Here is a 23,259-nt window from a genome sequence, read left to right on the forward strand (position 1 = left end):
GGTAGGTTTAGGGGTAGGGTTAGTGTAAGGGGGTAGAATATACAGTTTGTTCAGTATGAAAATTATTACGCCTATAAAATGTCCTCATAATGATAGGTGCACCAACGTGTGTGAGTGTGTGTGTGTGTGCATGTGTGTGTGTGTGTGTGTGTGTGTGTTTGTGAAAACCTGACACGGCCCCGGGCCCCTCAGTATGACATAAAGAGGCAGGTGTCTCTGACTTTTCATTGCTCTGGACCCCCCTGGCCGACCGCACACTTGGAGACTTCAGGTACAGCGGAGTATATTTAGACCTAAGACGTCTCAACAACCTACACATTTACAAGCACACGTACATATATGTATATATGTACAGCATCTAAATGCATAAAAAATGCACAAGAGTTTTATAACATGTCAGAAATTTTTAAGGGATGGCAGAGTTTTGAATCAGTGCTTTGAATCTGAACTGAACACAATTGTGAATATTTAATCCATCCCCTAGCCTCTCCTCTAACGACTTTTGGGAACAAGCTTCCTAAAGTACAGCTACATACTGTGAGGAAAGCCACACACACATGCACACACACACAAACTCTCCCTCACTCTCTGTTTGTGTCCATCTCACCTCAAATACCAGACGATCTGGGATGAAGGCTTGTAAACTGTGTGCAAAGGTAATTAGGTTGTAATTGATTTTGTAGGGGCTCTTGGCTCCTGGATTAGCAGTGACAAGTGAGTGTGTCAAATGTGGATATTGACCATCTCTAGACGCCTCCACTTGGCTCCGGTGCATTTCGAGACACGCTTGAGAGTGGAAACAAACCAGAATGCCCATTGATCAACAAAAGTGCCCGGATCACTTATTTCCCACACAAAAATGAATGCCTCAAATCAAGTGTATATATCAATTTTACAGCAATTGTGACTGAACGCAAGAAGCTTTTTTCTCATTATCACAGTATTATAACATTGTTTTATAGGCGTACAGCTCAAATTGTTTACCGCGGTGCAATAGAGCTGCAATTATGCATGCTAATTATGCACGATTCAACGGTTATTCAGGTGCTACAGGCGGCAATGAAAACTCCCTAGACAGTGGTATGTCTGTAAGTGTGCGCAGGGAAGAGAGGCTTGACACGAGGAGGGCAAAGGCCCCGTGTCCCTGTCTCATGTTCAGACATGTCTTCCTCTCCAATCTCACTTTCTGTCTCCTCTCCCCTCCAGCCTCTTCACTGCTAATTGCTTTTCACACCTACGGTGTTTTTCAAGCATTTTTTTCAGGCCTGCAAAGTCCCCCGAGGTGTCACTAGCTGCCCTAAAGAGCAGTTTGTCTGGAGAAATACACAGACAGACAGATACACAGGGGTACGGATACTACTATCCTTGTTTGTCTTGTGCATTTACAGTACTACAGCGTGTTTGTTTCCTGCCTGTAATCAAAAAAAAAGTTGTGCTTTGGTGACACTGGGCGTAACATAAGCCTGGACCCCATTAATCTCTGAGCCTCCTGAAACCGACCTACACAATAAACAACACTCCAGCATGTGTTTCTTAAATCATAAGACCCTCTGGCTTGGTAAACGTCACTGTCGGATTTTATATTTGGCTCAGGCGTCCATTGCACATAACAAATATGTGAGTAATGTTATGTATTATGGACACTACAATGATTAAATGTTCTTCTATGTACCTTATAGCTAGTGACAAGCCAGACCCACATCAAGATGTTGGGTCTGGGAACACACCATTGGCAGGGCTCAATCCGAGGGGCAGGATAAACGGTTGTCTTTCAAATTCCCTCTGCACGCAATAGGATGGCGCTACAACCAACCAGAGCAACGAAGAAGGTGAAGCAGAGCTAGATGAAAGATTAAACTTTCACCGTATCCAATCGGCAAAACTCCGAACACATCTTCCTTTCTTAAGAAGGACTTCAGTGCTGTTCTTTGTTATTTTGTCAAACAAAAGCTTCGTTTTCCAGAGTCGCGGCCAAAGCCTATTCGAAAGACTGATGTTCGCCAGCTTCTTTGTTTACTAGTAGCACGCAGAACCGCAGCAACTCTGCCGTCATTATGTTAAGCCCGCCCACCGACTCTATACTCGATGTGATTGGCCTGACCAGAGTGTGGTTATTCCAGCTCGCAAGCCAACGGAGAGTTGCTAGACGACCCTGGCTGCAAACTACATTTGCTGCCGCTAGGGTGCGTCTAGATTTCTAGGCTACCTTATAGCACCATAAAAGTAACTAATGGTAGGCCATTGTGGTAAAAAAAAATGTATTCAAGCAAATATGTATATATATATGGTATATATGGTGTCATACTTAGTATAGTGGTATACTTAGAAGTTTGTCTGGCTATCACCAGACCAAGCTTAATTTAAGATTGAACATTGGTCTGGGGAGTCTGCTCTGTATTTTCTACTGCACAAGCGAGCATAAACGTGCATAAATTAAATGACTCTGTACGCAATTGGATAGTCCTTCAACCAATCAGACCACAAGAGGCGTGATAAACAAGCATAATTCAAATGACTCTGAACGCAATTGGATAGTCCTTCAACCAATCAGACCACAAGAGGCGTGATCAACAGGCAACGACCCATCGCTTCTCTATCCATCATCGTGATAATCCCTCCAATAGTGGGCCAGGTGGATAAGCCAGTCTGTGATTGGTTCCCGCAAAAGTGTAACAGAAGCAGTAGAAATGAATGAATGGGTTTTTAGACTGAGTTGCCGGGCGAAATCAAATCGCTGGCAGATCAGGCTGGGTTTACCCAGTGTACTTAGAAGTACCTTAGAGTAGCATTTGAATCCGTTGCAGAATCTGTGAAAATATGAATAATTTTAACAATATAAGAGAGATCATTCAATGTTATTTTGTATTTAGTACTGTCCTGAATAATATATTTTACATAAAAGATGTTTACATATAGTCCACAAGACAAAAAAAGAGCTGAATGTATAAAAATGACCCCGTTCAAAAGTTTATGAACCCTTGATTCTTAATACTCTTTGTCGTTACCTGGATGATCCAAAATGGGGGTTTTTTTTGGTGTGTGATGGTTGTTCTTGAGTCCCTTGTTTGTCCGGGGGGTAAAAACTTTTGAACACGATGAAGATGTCCAAATATTTCTTATTATGTTTAAATTATTATTATTATTATTTTTTGTATGGCCTTTCGAAGCAACAGAAGCAACTTTCATGTTTCCTAGAAGACAAATTAAGTACAATTTACCTTTAAATTTAAGTTTTCACCCCCCTGGCTCTTAATGCTTAATTAAGCATTAATTAAGATAAATTCAGCTTTTTTTTTGTCTTGTGGACTATATGTAAACATCTTTTATGTAAAATCTTATTCAGGACAGTACTAAATAAAAAAATAACATGCATTTTGTATGATCTCATATTTTGTTCGAATTATTCACATTCTGGGGTTCACATACTTTTTCTTGCCACTGTACTTAGATAGCAATAGCAAGTAGCAAATCATGGTTCATGATCCTTGCTGATTCCTGGAAATGAAACGTAGCTAAAATCAAACAGCTCTTGTGATAGGCTGTATGGCATATCTTTATTGTCCTATGAAGACGCCCTGTAGCTCTATCTTTCTCAAACTCAGCTCAGTGGCTTTCAGAATATAATTCAGTCTGACACACAATCACATTGGCTTTTCAAAATCAAAAAACACAATGGCCGCTCATTTGAATTCTGCCATGCTTTTAGACCAGCAGCCGCAGGACGTGCTCCAGGACGGCTCGTCAACCGGCCAAGACAGTAAAATTGAAATTAAATAATGCTGAGAGTCTGCATGGAAAGCTGCACGTTTGGCCCCCGGGGGGGCTGCCTAATAAGCTATAAGTGCCTGTGAAATATTAAATAGATGCCGGGGAGGGTTCCCAAGGGGGAGGGAGGGTTGCCATCTTCAATCCGGTCGGGAAACAAATAGCATGGCTGTCCGATACAGCGCTGACATTTACAGATGACTGGGGTAGACCACAGGAGCCTGAGGCTTTCATAAACAACACTAAAACTGGCTATAAAGCAACATTTGTGATTTTTTTTTTTTTCAAAACTCACACCTTTAGAAGAGAGAATTTTCTGGCCTTCCGAGATTCAGTATATTCCCGTCAAAACGTGCCGTCTCCAAATTCCCATTATGTTGCCATCGAAAGCCTTAGGCCTTATCAGAATGCATTAGGTCCTTTTTTTCCATCAACGATATTAAAACTTTTTCAGGGGAAAATTGGCTTCTCGGGGTAAAAAGAGACTTTTTTAAATATTTGAATTCCCAAATGTGTCACTTTATACTGCTCCAGATTGATTGCATTTTTTTAAGCTATCAATATCTTGATACACTCCGGGGTTGCTGATATATTTCCAATGCCCTAAAAACATCACTGAAATTGCTGTGTCCTAAAAAAACATTATTGACCTATTTGAATAATTATCAAGCATATGAAACCATCATCAAGCTCTACTAAGACAAGCCTTTACTAACTGACATATATAAAGACTATCGATATTCAGAAAATTGATTAACTGTGGCCAGTTAGTGGACAAAGGAATAATGTATGCCAATTGCCAGTAATGCTGACAAACACATTTCCAAGTAAGTTGTAGCTTGAAATGAACTGATGTGCGGTCACAGGTAGCCTACGTTTGGTATTTCAGATTGTAGGAGCTGGAAACAATTCATTATGTTTGTTGAGAAATTATTGATTTAAGAATAGCCATCATTGTAACTGTGATTTTTTCATTTATTTGATGCTCGTTTTGTGCACATGACCCTTGTGGCCTTTGGTCCGCTGGTTTGTGACCTTCTTGACCATGACCTCACTCTTCTGAACGTGCTGGGTCCATTGATTCTTCATTAAGGGCAAAGGACATGCATTGATCCTTTGTCCCTAAGGAAAAGTGGAAATAGGGTGATATCATGCTCGCAATTTAGAAACGCTGATGCTGCTCAATAGCTTAGCACCTCAACATCTGAAGATATCACTGCATAGTAAACGTGAGAACTTTCATCACTAGAGTGAAGCGTAGACTCCCTTGAGTGATGCAGACTTCATCGCTCACATCTGTCTGACGCTTACCAGTAATTCTTCTAGATTCCCTCCTCAGCCAAAACAACTGTCTCTCTGTCAATATTTTATGTCTGAGAGGTGATTCTGAATCAGATCTGGTTTCGATTTAAGCCTTTCCACTGCACTACAGCATTTAAATCCTTCTACAACAATTTACTTTTCCCTCTGTATGCATTACATGAACTCAGTATTTAGCATTCACAAGGAACCTGCTGTTTGCATATAGAGTAATGTGTTAAGCTGAGAAAATATAATGGAGATCTACTCTGAGAATAATGATGAGACAAATGGGTGGAGAAATGTATTCAAATGGGTGATAGATAGATAGATAGATAGATAGATAGATAGATAGATAGATAGATAGATAGATAGATAGATAGATAGATAGATAGATAGATAGATAGATAGATAGATAGATAGATAGATAGATAGATAGATAGATAGATAGATAGATAGATAGATAGATAGATAGATAGATAGATAGATAGATAGATAGATAGATAGATAGATAGATAGATAGATAGATAGATAGATAGATAGATAGATAGATAGATAGATAGATAGATAGATAGATAGATAGATAGATAGAGTGGATGGATACGGACGGATGGACGACAGACAGACAGACAGACAGACAGACAGACAGATAGATAGATAGATGGATAGATAGATAGAGTGGATGGAAATGGATGGAAATGGATGGAAATGGATGGAAATGGACGGACGACAGACAGACAGACAGACAGACAGACAGACAGACAGACAGACAGACAGACAGACAGACAGACAGACAGACAGACAGACAGACAGACAGACAGACAGACAGACAGACAGATAGATAGATAGATAGATAGATAGATAGATAGATAGATAGATAGATAGATAGATAGATAGATAGATAGATAGATAGATAGATAGATAGATAGATAGATAGATAGATAGATAGAGTGGATGGATACAGACGGATGGACGACAGACAGACAGACAGACAGACAGACAGACAGACAGACAGACAGACAGACAGACAGACAGACAGATAAGATAGATAGATAGATAGATAGATAGATAGATAGATAGATAGATAGATAGATAGATAGATAGATAGATAGATAGATAGATAGATAGATAGATAGATAGATAGATAGATAGATAGATAGATAGATAGATAGATAGATAGATAGATAGATAGATAGATAGATAGATAGATAGATAGATAGATAGATAGATAGATAGATAGATAGATAGATATGGATGGATGGATGGATGGATGGATGGATGGATGGATGGATGGATGGATGGATGGATGGATGGATGGATGGATGGATGGATGGATGGATGGATGGATGGATGGATGGATGGATGGATGGATGGATGGATAGATAGATAGATAGATAGATAGATAGATAGATAGATAGATAGATAGATAGATAGATAGATAGATAGATAGATAGATAGATAGATAGATAGATAGATAGATAGATAGATAGATCTCTCCTCCTGACCACACCACACTTTTTCCGTCATCTCAAAGGACAAGAGTATCACATTAAAGATATGGCCATATATTTCATTTGCCATTTTTATTGCATCTATCTCAGATCAATCTGCTCACAGCCCTCCAGGTAAAAGCCATCTGGCTTTGCTACAGGAATAAAAATTGCCTGCTGAAGTGCCCCTTGAAAAATGTCGTTGATACCACACCTATCCTAACTACATCATGTGAGCCACACGATGCTTTTTAGAAGCACATTAGTTAGTATGGTTTAGGGCACAAGGAGCTGCTTTGACCTTGTCTAGAGTAAATTGTGCAAGCTAAGCTAAACTGAGGCAGCTCCTCCGAGCAACGGAGACTCCGAGCCAGCACTCATAAGCACAAGGTGAATTTAAATGTGCTTGCTAGTGTGTGTGAGTGTTTGCCATCTAAAAGACGGAGCCAGGCCTTTCAATCATACGTCGCTTAAATGTGCTGACGATGACTCATTGTATATATAGCAAAATACAGATGGAGGAGATGGACGCTTGAAGTGGACCATTAGAAAGAGACCTGTTTACGAAGCATAGTATCGTAAAGCATCCGACACCTCTTCAGATTTTCCATTACTCATTTCTTGCTACTTTCCTTACACACTTTCAGATTGTGGGATGGAGTAATGAGGGTTAAGAATGAGTGTGGTACATGGACAGTGTGTGTTTTGTTCCATAACCTCTCAAGACTACAAAATACATTTGAGCTCAATTTCAGCTCACTACAACTGACAGCAAATAAACAACAATCCTTCCCTGCTAATATCTAGTATCAACCTCAGACAGACTTTACACTCTCAGAACAAATGTGCATACATTGTACCATTAGGGGTACAACAGTCTGTCACAGGGGCAATACCCTCAAAAGGACATCTATTTACCCCATAAAGGTTCATAGTAGTACATCAAGGATACAAGGCAATGTGCACCATTTAGGGGTAGATGAGGTACAATTTTGCTCTTTTAAGGGTACTACCCCACTGACAAGCTGTAGTACCCCTAATAGTGCAATTTTTGCACAGTGTTTCTGATAGTGCACACTACACACAATAAGGGCAAGAGTTTGCCCAAAACGGCAAACTCTAATCTGACTGGGCTGGCTTTACTCAATATCCAGGGTGGGCAGATTTATATCAGTTTGTTAGGAAACCAGGCCACTACAATTAGACTTCCAAGAAACTTCTTGCTTGATTTGGGATGTTACTGGCATTGAATCAGTGAAATATTCGAGAGTTTTGATTCAGACACTTGCAAGTAACCAAGATATGCCTAGGCACACTTGCACATTCTCTTTACACCAGACTACCATGGTCTGAAGGGGCATCCACGCTGAAGGTTGGCATATAATTGTACTGTTGATTGTTGCATCGATTCGTCAACAGTCGCTAGGGCTTTTCACACTTGAAATAATTAACCCTGGGTAATTCTAAACCCTGGGTAAACTGAATCCTGGGTTAACTTGCTTCACGTTTCACACTGCTTATAATTTTCCTGGGGTAAACAATTAATCCTGTGTATTCATAACCTGAAGTTTCATATTGTACATTTCTAAACCCTGGGTTAATGTTCTTATTTGCATATTAGCGGGGTCAGCGTCATTGATTGGATGAACGCAGCACATGACCTACTCACATAAAAGCTCTAGCATTGCACAAATCCTTGAATTGCTGACTAGAGTTTATACTGAATGGATACTTCGGACTATAAAGGTAACAATGAAACGGTCTCAGTCTTCACTCAAATTGTCACGTTTTTTGTCAGCATGGGATATTTTTCCTCTCAAACTGTGAATTTACTGTTTATATACAATGTGTTTCCGTGACTGTCAAAAGCATACAAATATGTACGTGATTGATTATCTGTTGCTAATCATGTAGGTTGTTTGGCACCGCAATGCAGGGTTAACACTGCAAAAGTAGAGCTAACCCTGCTCCAGAGCAAAAATATACAATATTCTAAATTACAAGTGTGAAATGTTCCTTTACTTGGGGTAAAAAAAAATGGTGTTTAGAGTGACGTTAACCCAGTGTTAAGTGCAACAAAAAAAAAAGCCTTCTGTTGCTCATGTTTCCTCCAATCTGCAACTCTGAAATGGGTGTCCAATCCTGCTCTTGTAGGGCCATCTTCCAGCAGAGTGTAGCTCCAACCCAAATTAAACACATCTGAACCATCTAATCAAGGCCTTCTAGAAACTTCCAGGCAAGTGTGTTGGAGCTAAACTCTGCAGGAAAGTGCAGGACTGAAAACTCCTGTATTATCATGCACAAGAATATCAATACTAAGTAGGGGTGTAACGGTACACAAAACTGACGGTTCGGTACGCACCTCGGTTTTGAAGTCACTGTTCGGTACGGGTTCGGTACAGCAGTTTTACAAAATTGCTTTTTATTTATTTTTATTAAACAGTGGTTTACTGAAAAAAAAGTAAATGAATTAAATTATAACAAAGTTTATTGAAAATATTGCTGTAAACTATATTGGGAACCCTTACTTGCGCATTAATATTAAAGGTTAACAACAGAGCCCAAACTATTAGCTTAAACTCAGTTGCTATTTCTTTTTAGGTATAATAATCAAAACTCTAATAACACATTGTATGCCAACATGTAAACTTCACATACGTTTTTGCAATAACTTCTAGATCTAATTATAAAATAGTTTTTCTCCAATTCGTTATTGAAATATCCTAATCATTTATACACAGTATCTGTCATTTTCATGACAGGTTTATTTAAGCATACATGAAATAATTAAGACATCACTAACAGGTTAAGTAGAATATAATGAATATATAGGCTAATATAGAGCATATATTTAGTGACAGAGTTGATTTCTCTAGTGAATACAATTCTGTGGACACTGAATGACTGCCTGAGGTAAATGTGATGCTAAGTGACATTGTTTAGTTTACAAGCAGTTATATTGACGTCTTTCCGCCGTTGAGACACTGATTGAGCGATTACACCACATATATACATGACAGTAAGTTGTAATGTATCCTCAACATACCTTCAGATGTTCATTCATGTTTATTCTTTAGGAAGAGATGATCGATCGCGTTCACAGATGATCGCGTTCACGCACGAGCGCGTCGCGCGGCCGCTTGAACTGTGATCAGTGATCAGTCACGCCACTTTAAAGAGCGTCAAAACGGCAATTTATCGTTTGAATGTCGTGATAAAATGGACTGAATACTTAATATGTTCGTGTGGTAACTCGGATTGAAGTCTTAAAACTCGCACTTAAAACAAGCCGATTGTTAACTGTTCTGTAACAGTCTGAATCGGAACAGTCTTTAACAGTACACACGTGCACCGAACCGAAAGCCCTGTTCCAAAACGGTTCGGTACGAATACGTGTACCGTTACATGCCTAATACTAAGTATCCATTCACACAATTTTGGGCAACCACCTTTACATTTCCCCCTGTGCTAAGTGACCTAAGACTTTTACCTGTTCTTGAGTCCAATCGGGAATGTCTTTCAAGGTATTACCACTCTGACACCTCTGTACACTCTTTCTCATTTAGGAAGCCTGATCTAAACAACAAATACAGCCAGAGTGGAGCTGTCCGACCTGATGAAGCCACCCAAGCAGGAAAAGAGATTGAACATTTGTACACAGCAAATCCAGAATGTTCATTTGGGGAGTGAAGGGGGCATTAGCCTGAGCTGTATCAGCAGAAAAGATCAGCCACTGAGGTGTGTATTTTTGGTCTGTCCTTCTCTCTCTGTCTCTTCCCCCTTCACCCAATGTCTCTTCCTTGGCTGTTTGGATAAATCTCCAAATGTACCACAGCAGTGAATGCCTTGCTTGCTTATATAAACATATGAGGACTTGGCACATTGCCTAATTTAAATGGTATGTATCTTCACAGCTGTTTTTTTTAGGGGAATCCTACAGATGTAACCGAGATACAACCTCCCCCACTGCTGCTATACAAATTGGAGGCCCATGGGGAAGCCACAGTGGGTTTAAACCACTCATAAAGAAAAGTGCTTAAAAACAACATTCATTTCACACCAGCAGGGACAATGCCGCCCTGAAGAAGACAGATAATAATTTCAGACAGTAAAATTCTCAGACAGCAATTTACACTAATGTCTCCAAAGTACAAGACCATTTGTCACTAGTCTTTTAGAGAGACTTAATGGAATAGTTCACCCAAAAATGAAATTTCTTTCATCATTTTCTCAGTCTCATGTTGTACCAAAACTGAGGGTGAGTATCTTTTTTTCAATTCGCCAGAAAAAAAAATGTATACAGGTTGGGAAAGGCATTAGGGTGCATAAATGATGACAAGATTTTCATTTTCAGCTGAACTACTCCTTTAAACCATGACCAGATTTGTCACGCCACATTGTGAACTGTTTCATTGCTAGCTGTCACTATTTTTATTGAAAATATGATTGGCCGTTTAGAGTTCTACACCCGATTCAAAATTTAGAATCTGAATTCACTTTGTGAATTTGTTGACGAACAGAATATATCTTGCCATCTGCACAACAGTTAAACTTTAGAAATGTATTAAACAAATAGCTTATAGGACAAGGGTGTCTAATCCTGCTCCTGGAGGTCCAATGTCCTGTCAAGTTTAGCTCCAACCTGCCCCAACACATTCTCCTAAAGTTTCTAGCAATCCTGAACACCGCGATTAACTGGTTTGAATGTGTTTAATTAGAGCGGGACTTAAATAATGCAGGATAATGGCCCTCCAGAACCAGGATTGACCACCCCTGTTTTAGGATACCGCGTTTCACCCGCAGGAACTTTCCCCAGGAACTAGGGACTTTTGGGTGGTACTCGGTGTGTTTCGAGCGCAGGGAACAGGGTCTAAATGAAGTTCAGAGTAAAAAGATACCAAATCACAAAGTCCTTGCTCATGAGATAGTACTTTTTCAAAGTTCAGGAATTTTCGGGGGTGGGACTTGGCAGCTAAACATGTTCATTGGTTGAGCTCACGCAGCATTTTGATTGGTTGACTCCAGTATTTTATTTCAACTACCATTTTTAAAAGTCTGTTGCGGTGCATACAGTAAGAGTTGTTTGCTATTCGAATCAACAATGGAGTTTAAAAAATACTACAGATGGACCGACGATGAGGTTCAGGCTTTATTAAGCTTATATGCGGAGGGCGAAATCCAGCGGGAACTGGAACGTTGCGCGCAGCCCAACCTCACCAGACTAACTTGGCTAATCTTAACGGTACTTTAGACTGCGTTGGAAACGCTGACAACAACAGGTCTGGGGGAAAAAGTTCCTGGGACAAATTGTTCTGGATAATTTCAGTGGAAACGCAGCTTCTAAGCTATATAAGGGTCAGTCTCGTGTGCCCAGACCTTCAGATTGACGGCAGAAGGTCTGGACTCCATAGCACCTCTCATTGGCCAAGGACCGGCCAGAGGCTGTCTCACTGACATGTAAAGCAAACCAATCACAGTTCGTTTTGTTCCACGTCATGTTTAGGGGAGTGGAAATTTAACCTCAAAGTCCCTACAATAACAGACTGTGTGTAAAACTCTTGGATGTATTTCAAACGTTACATACTTTTGGAAATCCAAATTGATTTAATCCTGATAAACACTCATTGTCACAGTTGTGTAATAGCTTGCTTCTTCCATAAGCAGGTTTGGCGTCACAGCATCTTTGTTTCCAGGTGGACCATTAAAGAACGTGACACACACGTCTCCCAGAAATTCTGTAGAATTCAATCAGATGACGACTTCGAAACTCCTTTAGTGTTTCCAATTTTTCGTGCCATATGCATCAGACGTTCAGCCAACGGTCCGTGGGCGTGACGTCTGAGGCTGAGACTATATAAGGGTAAAAGAAACGGACAGACGTTGGTGGAACTGATTTACTGGTCATTATAATGGAAGTCAGACTCTGAGAAGTGAGAGCCTATGGATGAACATAATTAATTTTACAGCTGAGGGGAAACAGTTCTACAAAAAGCCTTCTAGACGACCCCCTTTGCCAGTGACAGCTGCACTGCATCCCTGCGTAAGCCCTTTAGGCTCACTCTAAACCCTATTATATCTCTCTTAACGTCATTCCTCTTTTCACATAGTTCCACCTAGCACTCCTCCTCTCCAAGTCGCCTTTTTCTCCTAAATTCTCCATACCACATATCTCTGTTTTCCACATCATACCTTCCCCCTGACTCACATCTTTCTCTCTCATCCGATAAATTAAGTATATTCCACATCTACCTCTTTCACACCCTCTTTTCCCTTATCTTCCACTGTCACCTCATCAACAATTCAGCACACAAGGCAGGCTTTGCGAATGCTCCATCGGAGGTAAATTAATTGCACGCACGTCCTTATCGTTCGTCATTCCGTAGGACTAGTGCTTAATTTTTCCCTTTTTTCAATCTAATTTCCTTTATCCCACACATTCTTCTCACCTGCAATCCAGTCGTTCCAGCTCAAAGTGGGGGTTAAAGTTGAGCACGATGCGCTGTGAGGGTTCGGGTGCGCTGATCACCCACTGGCAGCTCTGATGGGGCGGGTATTCCAGAGGGTATCCTGGAGATGTGATGTAACCGGCATCGCTGGCATCCAGGTGGCCTCCACAGGTCTCAACTAAGACAAATAGGAAAGAGACAGAAAGGAAAGCGAGGTGAGGTAGTGGTTTAGATAAGTTAGTTATTAGCCACATACTTAACGCTAATTTGGCCAAGCAGAGTGGCGTGAACGCAAGGCAAATTAAACACATATATCACAAGCACTACCAAATCCCTGAGTGAGCACTGCGTGGCTAACAGGAATACTTATGCTGTCAAAACACACAAGGGACAAAAACACTGCTATACGGAGTTGAAACCTAAATCCAATGAAATCGGAAATCCAAATGAACCCCATTTCCTACATTAATACAAGTTGCTATGCAACTGGTGCATGTTGGATGATGTCACCAAGACCTGGCGGGAAAAACATCACATTCTAGAAGTAAAACTGTTTGGGAATGCTGACTTAAAGCTAAAATAATATCTCCCTAATGGTATTGCTGTGTGGATATTGTAAATAAAGTTTGTGACATGACACCCACATTTCCAATTACCTTATGTTTTGTTAACCTTTCCTCACAATGCTAATAGAAGTCTGGAAGCATTCAATACATTTATGATGCTCTCTACAAAATATAATAGTTTACCATATCCAAGACAGGAAGTGACACACAGGGCTCTTCTCTGGAGGTCCAAGGGTCATCCCCAAAGCTGTAATAGGATCCAGCATAACAAAGCCTTCTTCTACCACCCCACCCAATGTGCTTTCCCTGCTATCTTCACCGAACACTCCTTCCACATGCTAGCGTTCATCCTAACATGCGCAACAGTCCTTTTCATGCCGCCTTCACACATAGCGGATATCATTCAGGTCATTATTATTCTAAATGGAGCTAAGATTAGGAGACAGAAATACTTTCTGGTCTTTCACCATGACAACTGTGCAAAGAGAGGGGTTTTTAACCACATATCAGCCGAACGACAACTGAGGAATTAGCGGACAGGTCATTCCTACTGTGCAGCATTTTCACGTAACCTTCATAGAATATTTAACTCCCACTTTGTAAAAATGGAAATCAAATGAATTTGTTTGCTCTAATTCATTTTAAATTAGTTCACAATTTAAGATAAAACTGATGATGCCATTCTTGTAATTTCTCCCTGAACTTACTAATTAAACATTATTAGCAATTTATTTACTTTTTTTTTTTTAAATTGGTGATCAATTCATAGGTGTCCTCATGCACTTCAATTTGTATCCTGTTAGTCTTCAGTAAAACAAAATCATTTTAACTTATAAAAGCCAGTTCCTGGATGACATCATCCTCCAGGAAGTGACATCATTATTGTTGAGAATACATCAGGGGCACGTTCAAGCTCAAACCGGAGCGCAACGTTTTTGCTACGGTTTCCGGGTTGAACGCCACGTGTGCAACGGGGTTTGAGACGTTTTGACGTTTTCTCTTGTTTGGTGGGTGTGTCAAAAATGTCAGTCAACAACATGTATACAAACCATGCGGTTTTAAAGAGACAGCTCGCACAATGAGTCCAAGTAAAGTCGTTTACAAATGTGTCCGCTGCAGCTCGGTATACGAAACAATTGAAGATATTAGAAGACGTGTTTGTCTTTTCATCCTGAAATGTGAGGCAAATGTTGGATCACAATAATTAGGAACCACAGTTCCCATTCACTCTTTTATTGTGAACAGCAAGGGCAGTGACAAGGACAGTTTTTTACATGTATTTATAGCGATTTCATCAGGCTCCGAAAATTATTCAAAAAGAACACAAAGAATGGCCTTCTCAGCTGCCATAGTTGGAACTCCTGCATCATCAGAACAGGGTGTTCAACACATCACCGTTTCCGTTTTAAAGCCCAGCTTAAGAACAATTACAAGAATCAGTTTGATGAAATCAACATTTTAAAAGATGAGCATATTACAGATTTAAAAAGGTACTACATAAAAGGAATGACTCAGACATTGAGAACATGGTTGCATGATTATTGCCATCAACCTTATGAGAAGACAAGCCTAAAGATTTTTTTTTTTTTTCAGATAAAAAACAAAACAAATGTACACCTTCACAAAAGGTGAGTGGAACTCACTATCACACTTATGTTTACATCGCAACACACATCAGAAAGAGCAGGTTCAGAGAGAAAGAGGGTGGTTTGATTGACAGTTCTGGGTCTGATGCCGGCTTCTGCAAATGCATAGATAAACACGGCTGTCTAGCTTGCATTAGGAAAACTCCTCCTTCTCTCTGACTGAACAAACTTCATGACTACTTCATCCTTACCCCACAACTGGTAAAAGCTAGAGCTCAGGAGAATCTATACCAGTGGGAACATTTCTAACATTGCTCGAGTTATATGATCATTGCCCATGTTTAGGGAGTTGAGAATGGATGGAGCCTCTGATATTAAAGCAACACAGGAATAGAGATGCAGCCAGAGAATCAAATTTTAAAATGAGACTCTGTAAAAATTAGACACAAAGAGACTCATAAACCCCAAATGCACGACTCCAGAACTCTCAATATCTAAGAATTTTCTGAAAACTTGTGAAATTTCCCTTCAAAAGCGAGCTGCGGGGCGTCCTAAAACCATGTTAAAGATCTTCAGAGCTATGCATTGGTGTGGTGGAAAATCTTGAGACAAGGAGTTGAGTATTGCCTGAAGCCAAGACTCCCATTCGTGCTGATGTGCCAGTCATAAGAGACTGAATAAAAGGTATAAGGATGGTTGGGGCTTCTTTCAAGTGTTGACATTTCCACTGCTATTATGGCTTTAAAAGGTACCCTTAAAATGAGGTGGCATTTAAGGCAACAACCGAATCCTTCTAACCCTTTCAACTCTATCGTCTGAAGGGGAGAAACTAGCCAAGCGCACACACAGAGATACTCATGGAAAAATGCACAATTATATATATCTATCTGTCTGCCGGCCGGCCGGTCGGTCTGTCTGTCTATCATTCTATTCATCTATCCATCTAACTATCTGTTGGTTGGTCGGTCTGTTTGTCTGCCTATCTATCTATCTATCTATCTATCTATCTATCTATCTATCTATCTATCTATCTATCTATCTATCTATCTATCTATCTATCTATCTATCTATCTATCTATCTATCTATCTATCTATCTATCTATCTATCTATCTATCTATCTATCTATCATCTATCTATCTATCTGTCTGTCTGACGGTCGTTCTGTCTATCATTCTATCTGTCTATCCATCTATCCATCCAACTATGTGTTGGTTGGTCAGTTGGTTGGTCTGTTTGTCTGCCATTCTATCTATCTATCTATCTATCTATCTATCTATCTATCTATCTATCTATCTATCTATCTATCTATCTATCTATCTATCTATCTATCTATCTATCTATCTATCTGTCTGTCTGTCTGTCTGTCTATCATTTTATCTGTCTATCCATCTAACTATCTGTTGGTTGGTCGGTGGGTCTGTTTGTCTTCCATTCTATCTATCTATCTATCTATCTATCTATCTATCTATCTATCTATCTATCTATCTATCTATCTATCTATCTATCTATCTATCTATCTATCTATCTATCTATCTATCTATCTATCTATCTATCTATCTATCTATCTATCTGTCTGTCTGACGGTCGTTCTGTCTATCATTCTATCTGTCTATCCATCTATCCATCCAACTATGTGTTGGTTGGTCAGTCGGTTGGTCTGTTTGTCTGCCATTCTATCTATCTATCTATCTATCTATCTATCTATCTATCTATCTATCTATCTATCTATCTATCTATCTATCTATCTATCTATCTATCTATCTATCTATCTATCTATCTATCTATCTATCTATCTATCCATCGTCTGGCTGTCTGTCAATCCATCCATCCATCCATCCACCGTCTGTCTGTCTGTCTGTCTGTCTGTCTGTCCATCCATCCATCCATCGTCTGTCTGTCTGTCTGGCTGTCTATCTATCTATCTATCCATCCATCCACTGTCTGTCTGTCTGTCTATCCATCCATCCATTCATCCATTCCATCGTCTGTCTGTCTGTCTGTCTGTCTGTCTATTCATCTTTAGCATAAAAAGTGAAGCTGATTTTGAAAACCATTACATTAATGGTTGAAATTACTGAAATCAGAAATCAGCAAAGGCAGTTTATAAAACAAATGTAAAATGTTATTATAATGTTAAATACTTTACCATTTAACGCATCTTTTTTTTTCTTTACATTAATGAAAATGAATGAAAATAATGTCACAATGGAAAAAAATGGTCCTAACAATAGACTTCTTTTTTTCATTTTGTGCTGAAGATGACTTGACAGTTCCCTTCCAGCCCTCCTCCTATGAATTCCTCACCTCATCTCAGTATTATTACCCAATATATTACAGGAACACAAAAGGACAGACAGATAGCAATCATTCTAGCATTTTCATTCAGTCTGCATGTATTCTCTGGCTGTGTCTATCGCTCTATTGTGTGTTTTCAGGGAAGAGGGTCTTGAGGATAAATCCATGAGGGGGGGATTTCGCGTGCTCTGCACTTTTTTAGACAGATCTGTCCTTTCATGTAGGGAGACAGAAGGGGAGAGGGGCTACAGACAGCCTCGAGAAGAGATTTCAGACCTGGTTGCTGGAATGAACAAAGAATAAAAATAAGGTTTTGTGTCATTTTAAATGGTTTGTTCAATAAAACCCATAAACATGATCCATATGACTTGTGCACAATCTTTTTGGTGAGGATGGAACACACTGAAATTGAAGTCATTAACAGTAAGCTGTGACTGGATCCCTGGCTTAGTGAGTCTTTGTAAACATTTCAGACCTGAATTAACCGATTCATTGAAAAGATCAGACATCTGACTGAATGATTTGTTCATACTGCACATGGCCACTTCTCTCACAAAGTTCAAACTTAATCAGTTCGCCCTGGCTCTACTTTACGCATTCATGAGAGTTCATGAGAGACGTAGCCATGTCCGATTTGTGAACAATCAGATCCTTTCAATTAATCCAGTTTTACGAACCGATCAGACTGATTCTGTTCTTAGGTTCAATTCACTGACTCAGCGAGTTGCAGTAGTTGTGGATCACTAGAGGGAAGGATTACTAGTAAATAATTACTCATATTTCAGTTTGAAAAACATGTTTTGAATGACAAAGTCTAACCCTTTTATACCTTTACCCTTTAATATTGTGAGGTTCTAGTTGATGCATTTAACAGACTACAACAGTCAAAATGCAGAAAAACACAAAAAAGGACCTAAAATGTACAGCTCCCTAAATACAAATCGTTTGTGTGTGCGTGCGTGCTTGTGTGTGCCCAGATGTTTTTTGTTCATCTCTGCATTAATTTCTATTAATGGAATCATCGCTGTGCTGAGCTGTCACTGCTGCGATAAGTTGCATCCATGTAAAGAGCCCATGATATATCTCCATCTCTCTCTCCCGCTCTTTTTCTCTCCGTTTCTCTCTCCATCCTTCCATTCACACCTTAATTAAAAAGTGCTGTCACCCGCGGTGAGGAAATCAGCACCGATCCATTCATCCTTACCAAAGCTCTCTCTTTCTCTTGCTCACTCACACTCTTTCTCACTCTCTTTCTCATGAGTTTCATTGCAACCAAAAGCGTCCATACAAATTAAATTGCATTCTATTTTTCACACACAGCTTTCATATAGCTTCAGATGACATAAGTCCTCTTTCATTGTACTTTTAAGGTCTACTTTTTCCATATCGGTTTGTAAAAACATGAGGGTGAGGAAATGATAACAGAATTTTCATTTTTGAAGAAATTTTAAGAAATCCCTTTAAAGAAACATTCCATTTTTCATTTTCATTGCTGAAACTTTTTGACTTCACTTTTTGGAACAGATTCCATTTCCTCACTTTAAACCTTCTATATTCTTTAGAGCAACAATTGGACGAGAACTAAATAGTATATAAAAGACATCAATATTCGATAAATAATTACATGTAATAAAGGTAATCATAATAAGCAACTAATAACGTTTATTATACCAACATTAGGATGTTTCCAAGAAACAAAGATTTATTTTCCATTATCATGGAAATCAAATGATGTGCGGTCACGTTTCCATGCATCAGCTATTTCGCAAAGACTTCCAACAAAGTGCATCCAATCAGATTTTAGAGATTCATAATACACTCCAGTCACCAATTCCCGGTGAACATCTGATCATGCATCATACATTTTACAGTTACCATTCACCGAAACTTCAGCGGTGTCCTAATTTTCAAACATCAATGTGTCACGTTGTCTGTCTTCCCTCTTACTCCCACACACATGCTCCACTAAAAGCTCAAAATGACACTAACTAGGAGGGGCCGTTTCAATTATTTATGCTATATTTTTAATTCCTCCTCAATTCAAGCAATCCAGGGAATTCTCGGCACCCACTGCCTCTGCAGGGATTGATCCGGTCGTGGTTTCCTGGCCCCAAATGCAAATTTCTGACCTTCTTTTCCGAGCTGAGACTGCTAGCTTCTGCATAGATTAGTACCTCTTCTATTCATGAACACCAGAAAAATAGGATGAAACGGCATACACAACCACTCGGGGTGTTGAAGATGAAAAGACGATGTGTGTACGTGTGCATAGATACGTGTACGTCGTTCTATTTGCAGGAACGCTGGGGAGAACTAAGTGCTTTGTTTGTTCACATGAAGTTTTTATATCTGCCTTTTCTTGTCTATCCTTTAACCAGGTGTGTCAAGCTAAACAGTGGACATAAAAAAGTTGTCCTAGAGGTAAAGGAAAGCTGCTACACAGTAGGCGAATATCACGATAATGCTCATCGTAGTGATTTGAACACACGTTTGTGCTACAGACACAGACGATACCTCAAACTGTGCAGCTTGGAAATGCTTGCTATTACTTTTCTAAGATATCAGCCTTGGGATGTTTGCCTGGAGGATGATAAAATTGGCAAAAACATTCCATAGAAGTCCTAGAATGTCATAGAGACTTGGAGGTTGGCTCTTTTTCAGTTATTAAACACCAAAAGTAACCTAGCAAAAACAAAGCAACTGTGGCAATCACCCATTACACCCTAGCATCATGGCAGCAAGTTTTGCATGGGCAAAAAGAGTAAAAATGCAGTTTAATATGCTCACTTTCCTCCCTCTAAGTGCATCACTAGTTCCTAAAACTTAAAGTACACTGCAAATCAATGCAATGATCCTGAACCTTTTCGCTTTTAAGCAGCGCTTTGCAAGAAAAGTCCATGCGGGTAAACATCAGGTAAACTCCCTGGAAGGAAGGTTCCAGATTTGAGGGCATTGTTCGACAAGATGTACATAAATAAGAGTTATGATTAGTAGGTACAAATGAGAGGCATTGAACATGAGCCACTGCGAAGACACTGCTAACATATGGACAGTCTGATATCATTCTATGTGGGTCAACATGTCATTTTTTGGCCAGGACAAAAACTGAGAAGGGCCCCTAAAGGCATGGACCTCACACAAGAGACGCTGTGTCTTTGTTGTCCATAATTCAGCGTATTGTGTTGAGCTTGTTGCGGTTGGTGCCACTCTGGGAAGGGGGCGTTGCAGAAGTACCTGCATGTGTGCAGTTTCAGGCTGTGGTCCAAATGGGTTTTTTAACACCCGACCTTGAAATAATACCATAATTGTCTGCACAAGACATAAGCTCACTGTTTGCATTAATTATCCCCCAAATAAATACGAAAACAATTATCAAATTGTAATTACAGATGCTAGTGATTGCAGAAAATAAACAACCTTGTAAAACTCCATCTCTATTCATTTGCACTTCACAATACTGCAATTAGTGAGCTCTATTTCTAAAGCTTCAGCCACTTTAAAGTGGTTTATTCGTTTGTAGTAATGGCATATGGGTGCGATGGCATTGCAAATGCTATCTGCATTCGGATGAAAATGTATATAGCTATCAAAAGCAATAATGCAATGGTGGAGAGCCACAGTGTCATCCATATTCAAAGTAAGACTCTAGGGTTCATTCATCTGCCATTGAAGATCTTTCATCACTAATTCAAGCTGCTTCATCATTTTTTTCAACCTGTTGGGCTTAAAAGTGCAGGTGCTGCTGCACTGTAAGTACAGCCTATATAGATTATTTGAAAGGACTGACAGATGACTGTAAATTGCACTGTTAGTAGGTTGTTGTAGTGTACACAAAACATCATTAAGATGTATCACAGTATCTCATAAGGTTTTGAGTCAAAAGACCAAGCCCTACTCACATACTGTTGTCCCTTTTAGTAGCTGTTAACGTTAAAATTAATGATGCATTGTTGACGATATCTTTCAAATATTTCTCGTGAAAACTTGGACAGCGTTATGTTTTTGCAGCCTTATCACTTCTGCTTATGTGACAGCTTCTAATGAACCATTGTTTTGCTAATCCGGGAGAAATGGGCGAAACTGCGATATACGGTGTTTTGTACGCGCGTGAAGGCGGTCTGAAACTCGCGCGCACTTAAGTCCGCTCGCGCCTGACTGTTTTGCCGTGAAAACCCCTCATTATGAAGACCAACAGCGACTGTTGACTATTCAACGGTGAGGAACCAAATATACAAAGACCCATGGGTCGACTTTTTAATGACAAATCTGTCAGTAAATTTCTTCTCGCGAGAACCTAGGCTAAATTATCTTTTGTAGTAGCTATAAAAATAGGGATGATAGCTCGAAATAGTGATGATAACTGTGCAATAATGACGATATTGTCGTTTTAGTCATTACAATTGCGAATGCATTTGACACCATAAAGTACCATGGTACTGTCGCCTACTTTCATGTAAAAGTAGAGTAACAAAATATGGTAGCCTATACTGACTTTTTAAAAACTGGCTATATTTTGAAGTTGCCTATTCGGAATTGCCTACGTTTATATTGTAATTAGCCCATTCAGTTGAGACTATCTAATAACATAATTGTTATCGACAGAAGCAAAAACTTCATATAGCCTAGCTGTTAATTTAGTTTAATACTAGCCCCAAATCACCTATCAAACTAATAACGCGACGTATGGCTGCCTAGTGATATTTTCTGGCAAGGTTACACTGAACATGGCTTGATTTAACTTTGTGATTTCTGCTGTTACCTCTTTAAAATATTTAAATGGTTCTTTATAGCAGTATAGGCTAAAGACCCATTTGATGTATCTTTATAGAAAAGGTTATTGATGTTACATTACGGGTATAGATCTGCATTGATTTATTGGAGAAACCTATTAAAAAAAACTCAAAAAGCTGAAGTTTTTAGTAAAACTTACTTTTTATGATTATAAATGACCTATATCGCACAGTTTGGACTGGAAGTCTAAGTTCCCCGGCTTACTAAGTCCGTCTCGGTTTCATCTTTAGACATGAACATTTGAGATAATGCCTAAGCAAAACATTTATTTTAAGGTCAGCAGACAGCGCGAGGGAAAGCAGTTCTGCAAGGCTCAAATAATGTGTAGGCTACCATTTATGTGCCATTTGTTACATATTCCTTTTCTCCACTAAATAAAACCAGAAGCTCTCCTTTTCTCAGCATGGTTTGCCCGGACAGCAGAAACACACGTTCGCTTCGCCAGGAGAGAAATCTGTTTGCCATTTGCGGATAGCCTCACTGGATGGGAATTTGGACACACAGATACCGTTATGAAAGTTAAAGAAAAAAAAAGGAAAAGACAAACTTACTTTCTTTTGCGCTGACTTTCAGAACGAAGCAAAAGATAAATGCAATCCCTTGTTGAGATATCCAGAAATCCATCTTTCCACAAAACGTGCTGCCTTGAAGAAGTGACCTGTGTTCAACTAGTGATCTTCTTCAAGGAACAAATGTCGATAATCAGACTAAGAAAATAAAACAAAATAAGCCTTTTCGTCGTTATAATGCTCAGAATGTCCCATTCAAAAGCAGTTCTGTTGAGCCCATTGCGCACAGCAAATGCAAACTGTGCATGACATGTTCTATTTCATGTATTCATAAAAAAGTCATGCTTTGTCATAAAACTAAATAAATTAGAGATCTTCAACTGTATTCCGTTATAAAGCCGTCACGGATTTGCGTGCGTTATTGCGCTCCATTGCCTTATTGGTCTCCGATGGGTTGATAGAGGTTTCCGCAGGGATTTCTCCCTTAATCGTCTGCTTAAAACACGCTGCC

General features: G+C 39.5%; 1 protein-coding gene across 3 annotated transcripts in view; it reads right to left on the reverse strand.

Annotated features, from left to right (window-relative positions):
- The window catches only part of nrp2a (neuropilin 2a), an 87,055-nt gene that overhangs the window by 63,581 nt on the left and 215 nt on the right, over positions 1-23,259 (reverse strand). For all 3 annotated transcript variants that reach the window (XM_079813136.1, XM_079813135.1, XM_079813137.1), the window contains exons 1-2: positions 22,791-23,259; positions 13,001-13,178 (exon numbers count right to left, since the gene is read on the reverse strand). The exon at positions 22,791-23,259 is cut by the window's right edge. In XM_079813136.1, coding sequence (XP_079669262.1) covers positions 13,001-13,178; positions 22,791-22,863 — 251 coding nt within the window. In that variant the 5' untranslated portion in view covers positions 22,864-23,259. The remainder of the gene's footprint in view (positions 1-13,000; positions 13,179-22,790) is intronic.

Source organism: Gobio gobio (assembly GCF_949357685.1).
Source record: "Gobio gobio genome assembly, chromosome: 3".
NCBI lineage: Eukaryota > Metazoa > Chordata > Actinopteri > Cypriniformes > Gobionidae > Gobio > Gobio gobio.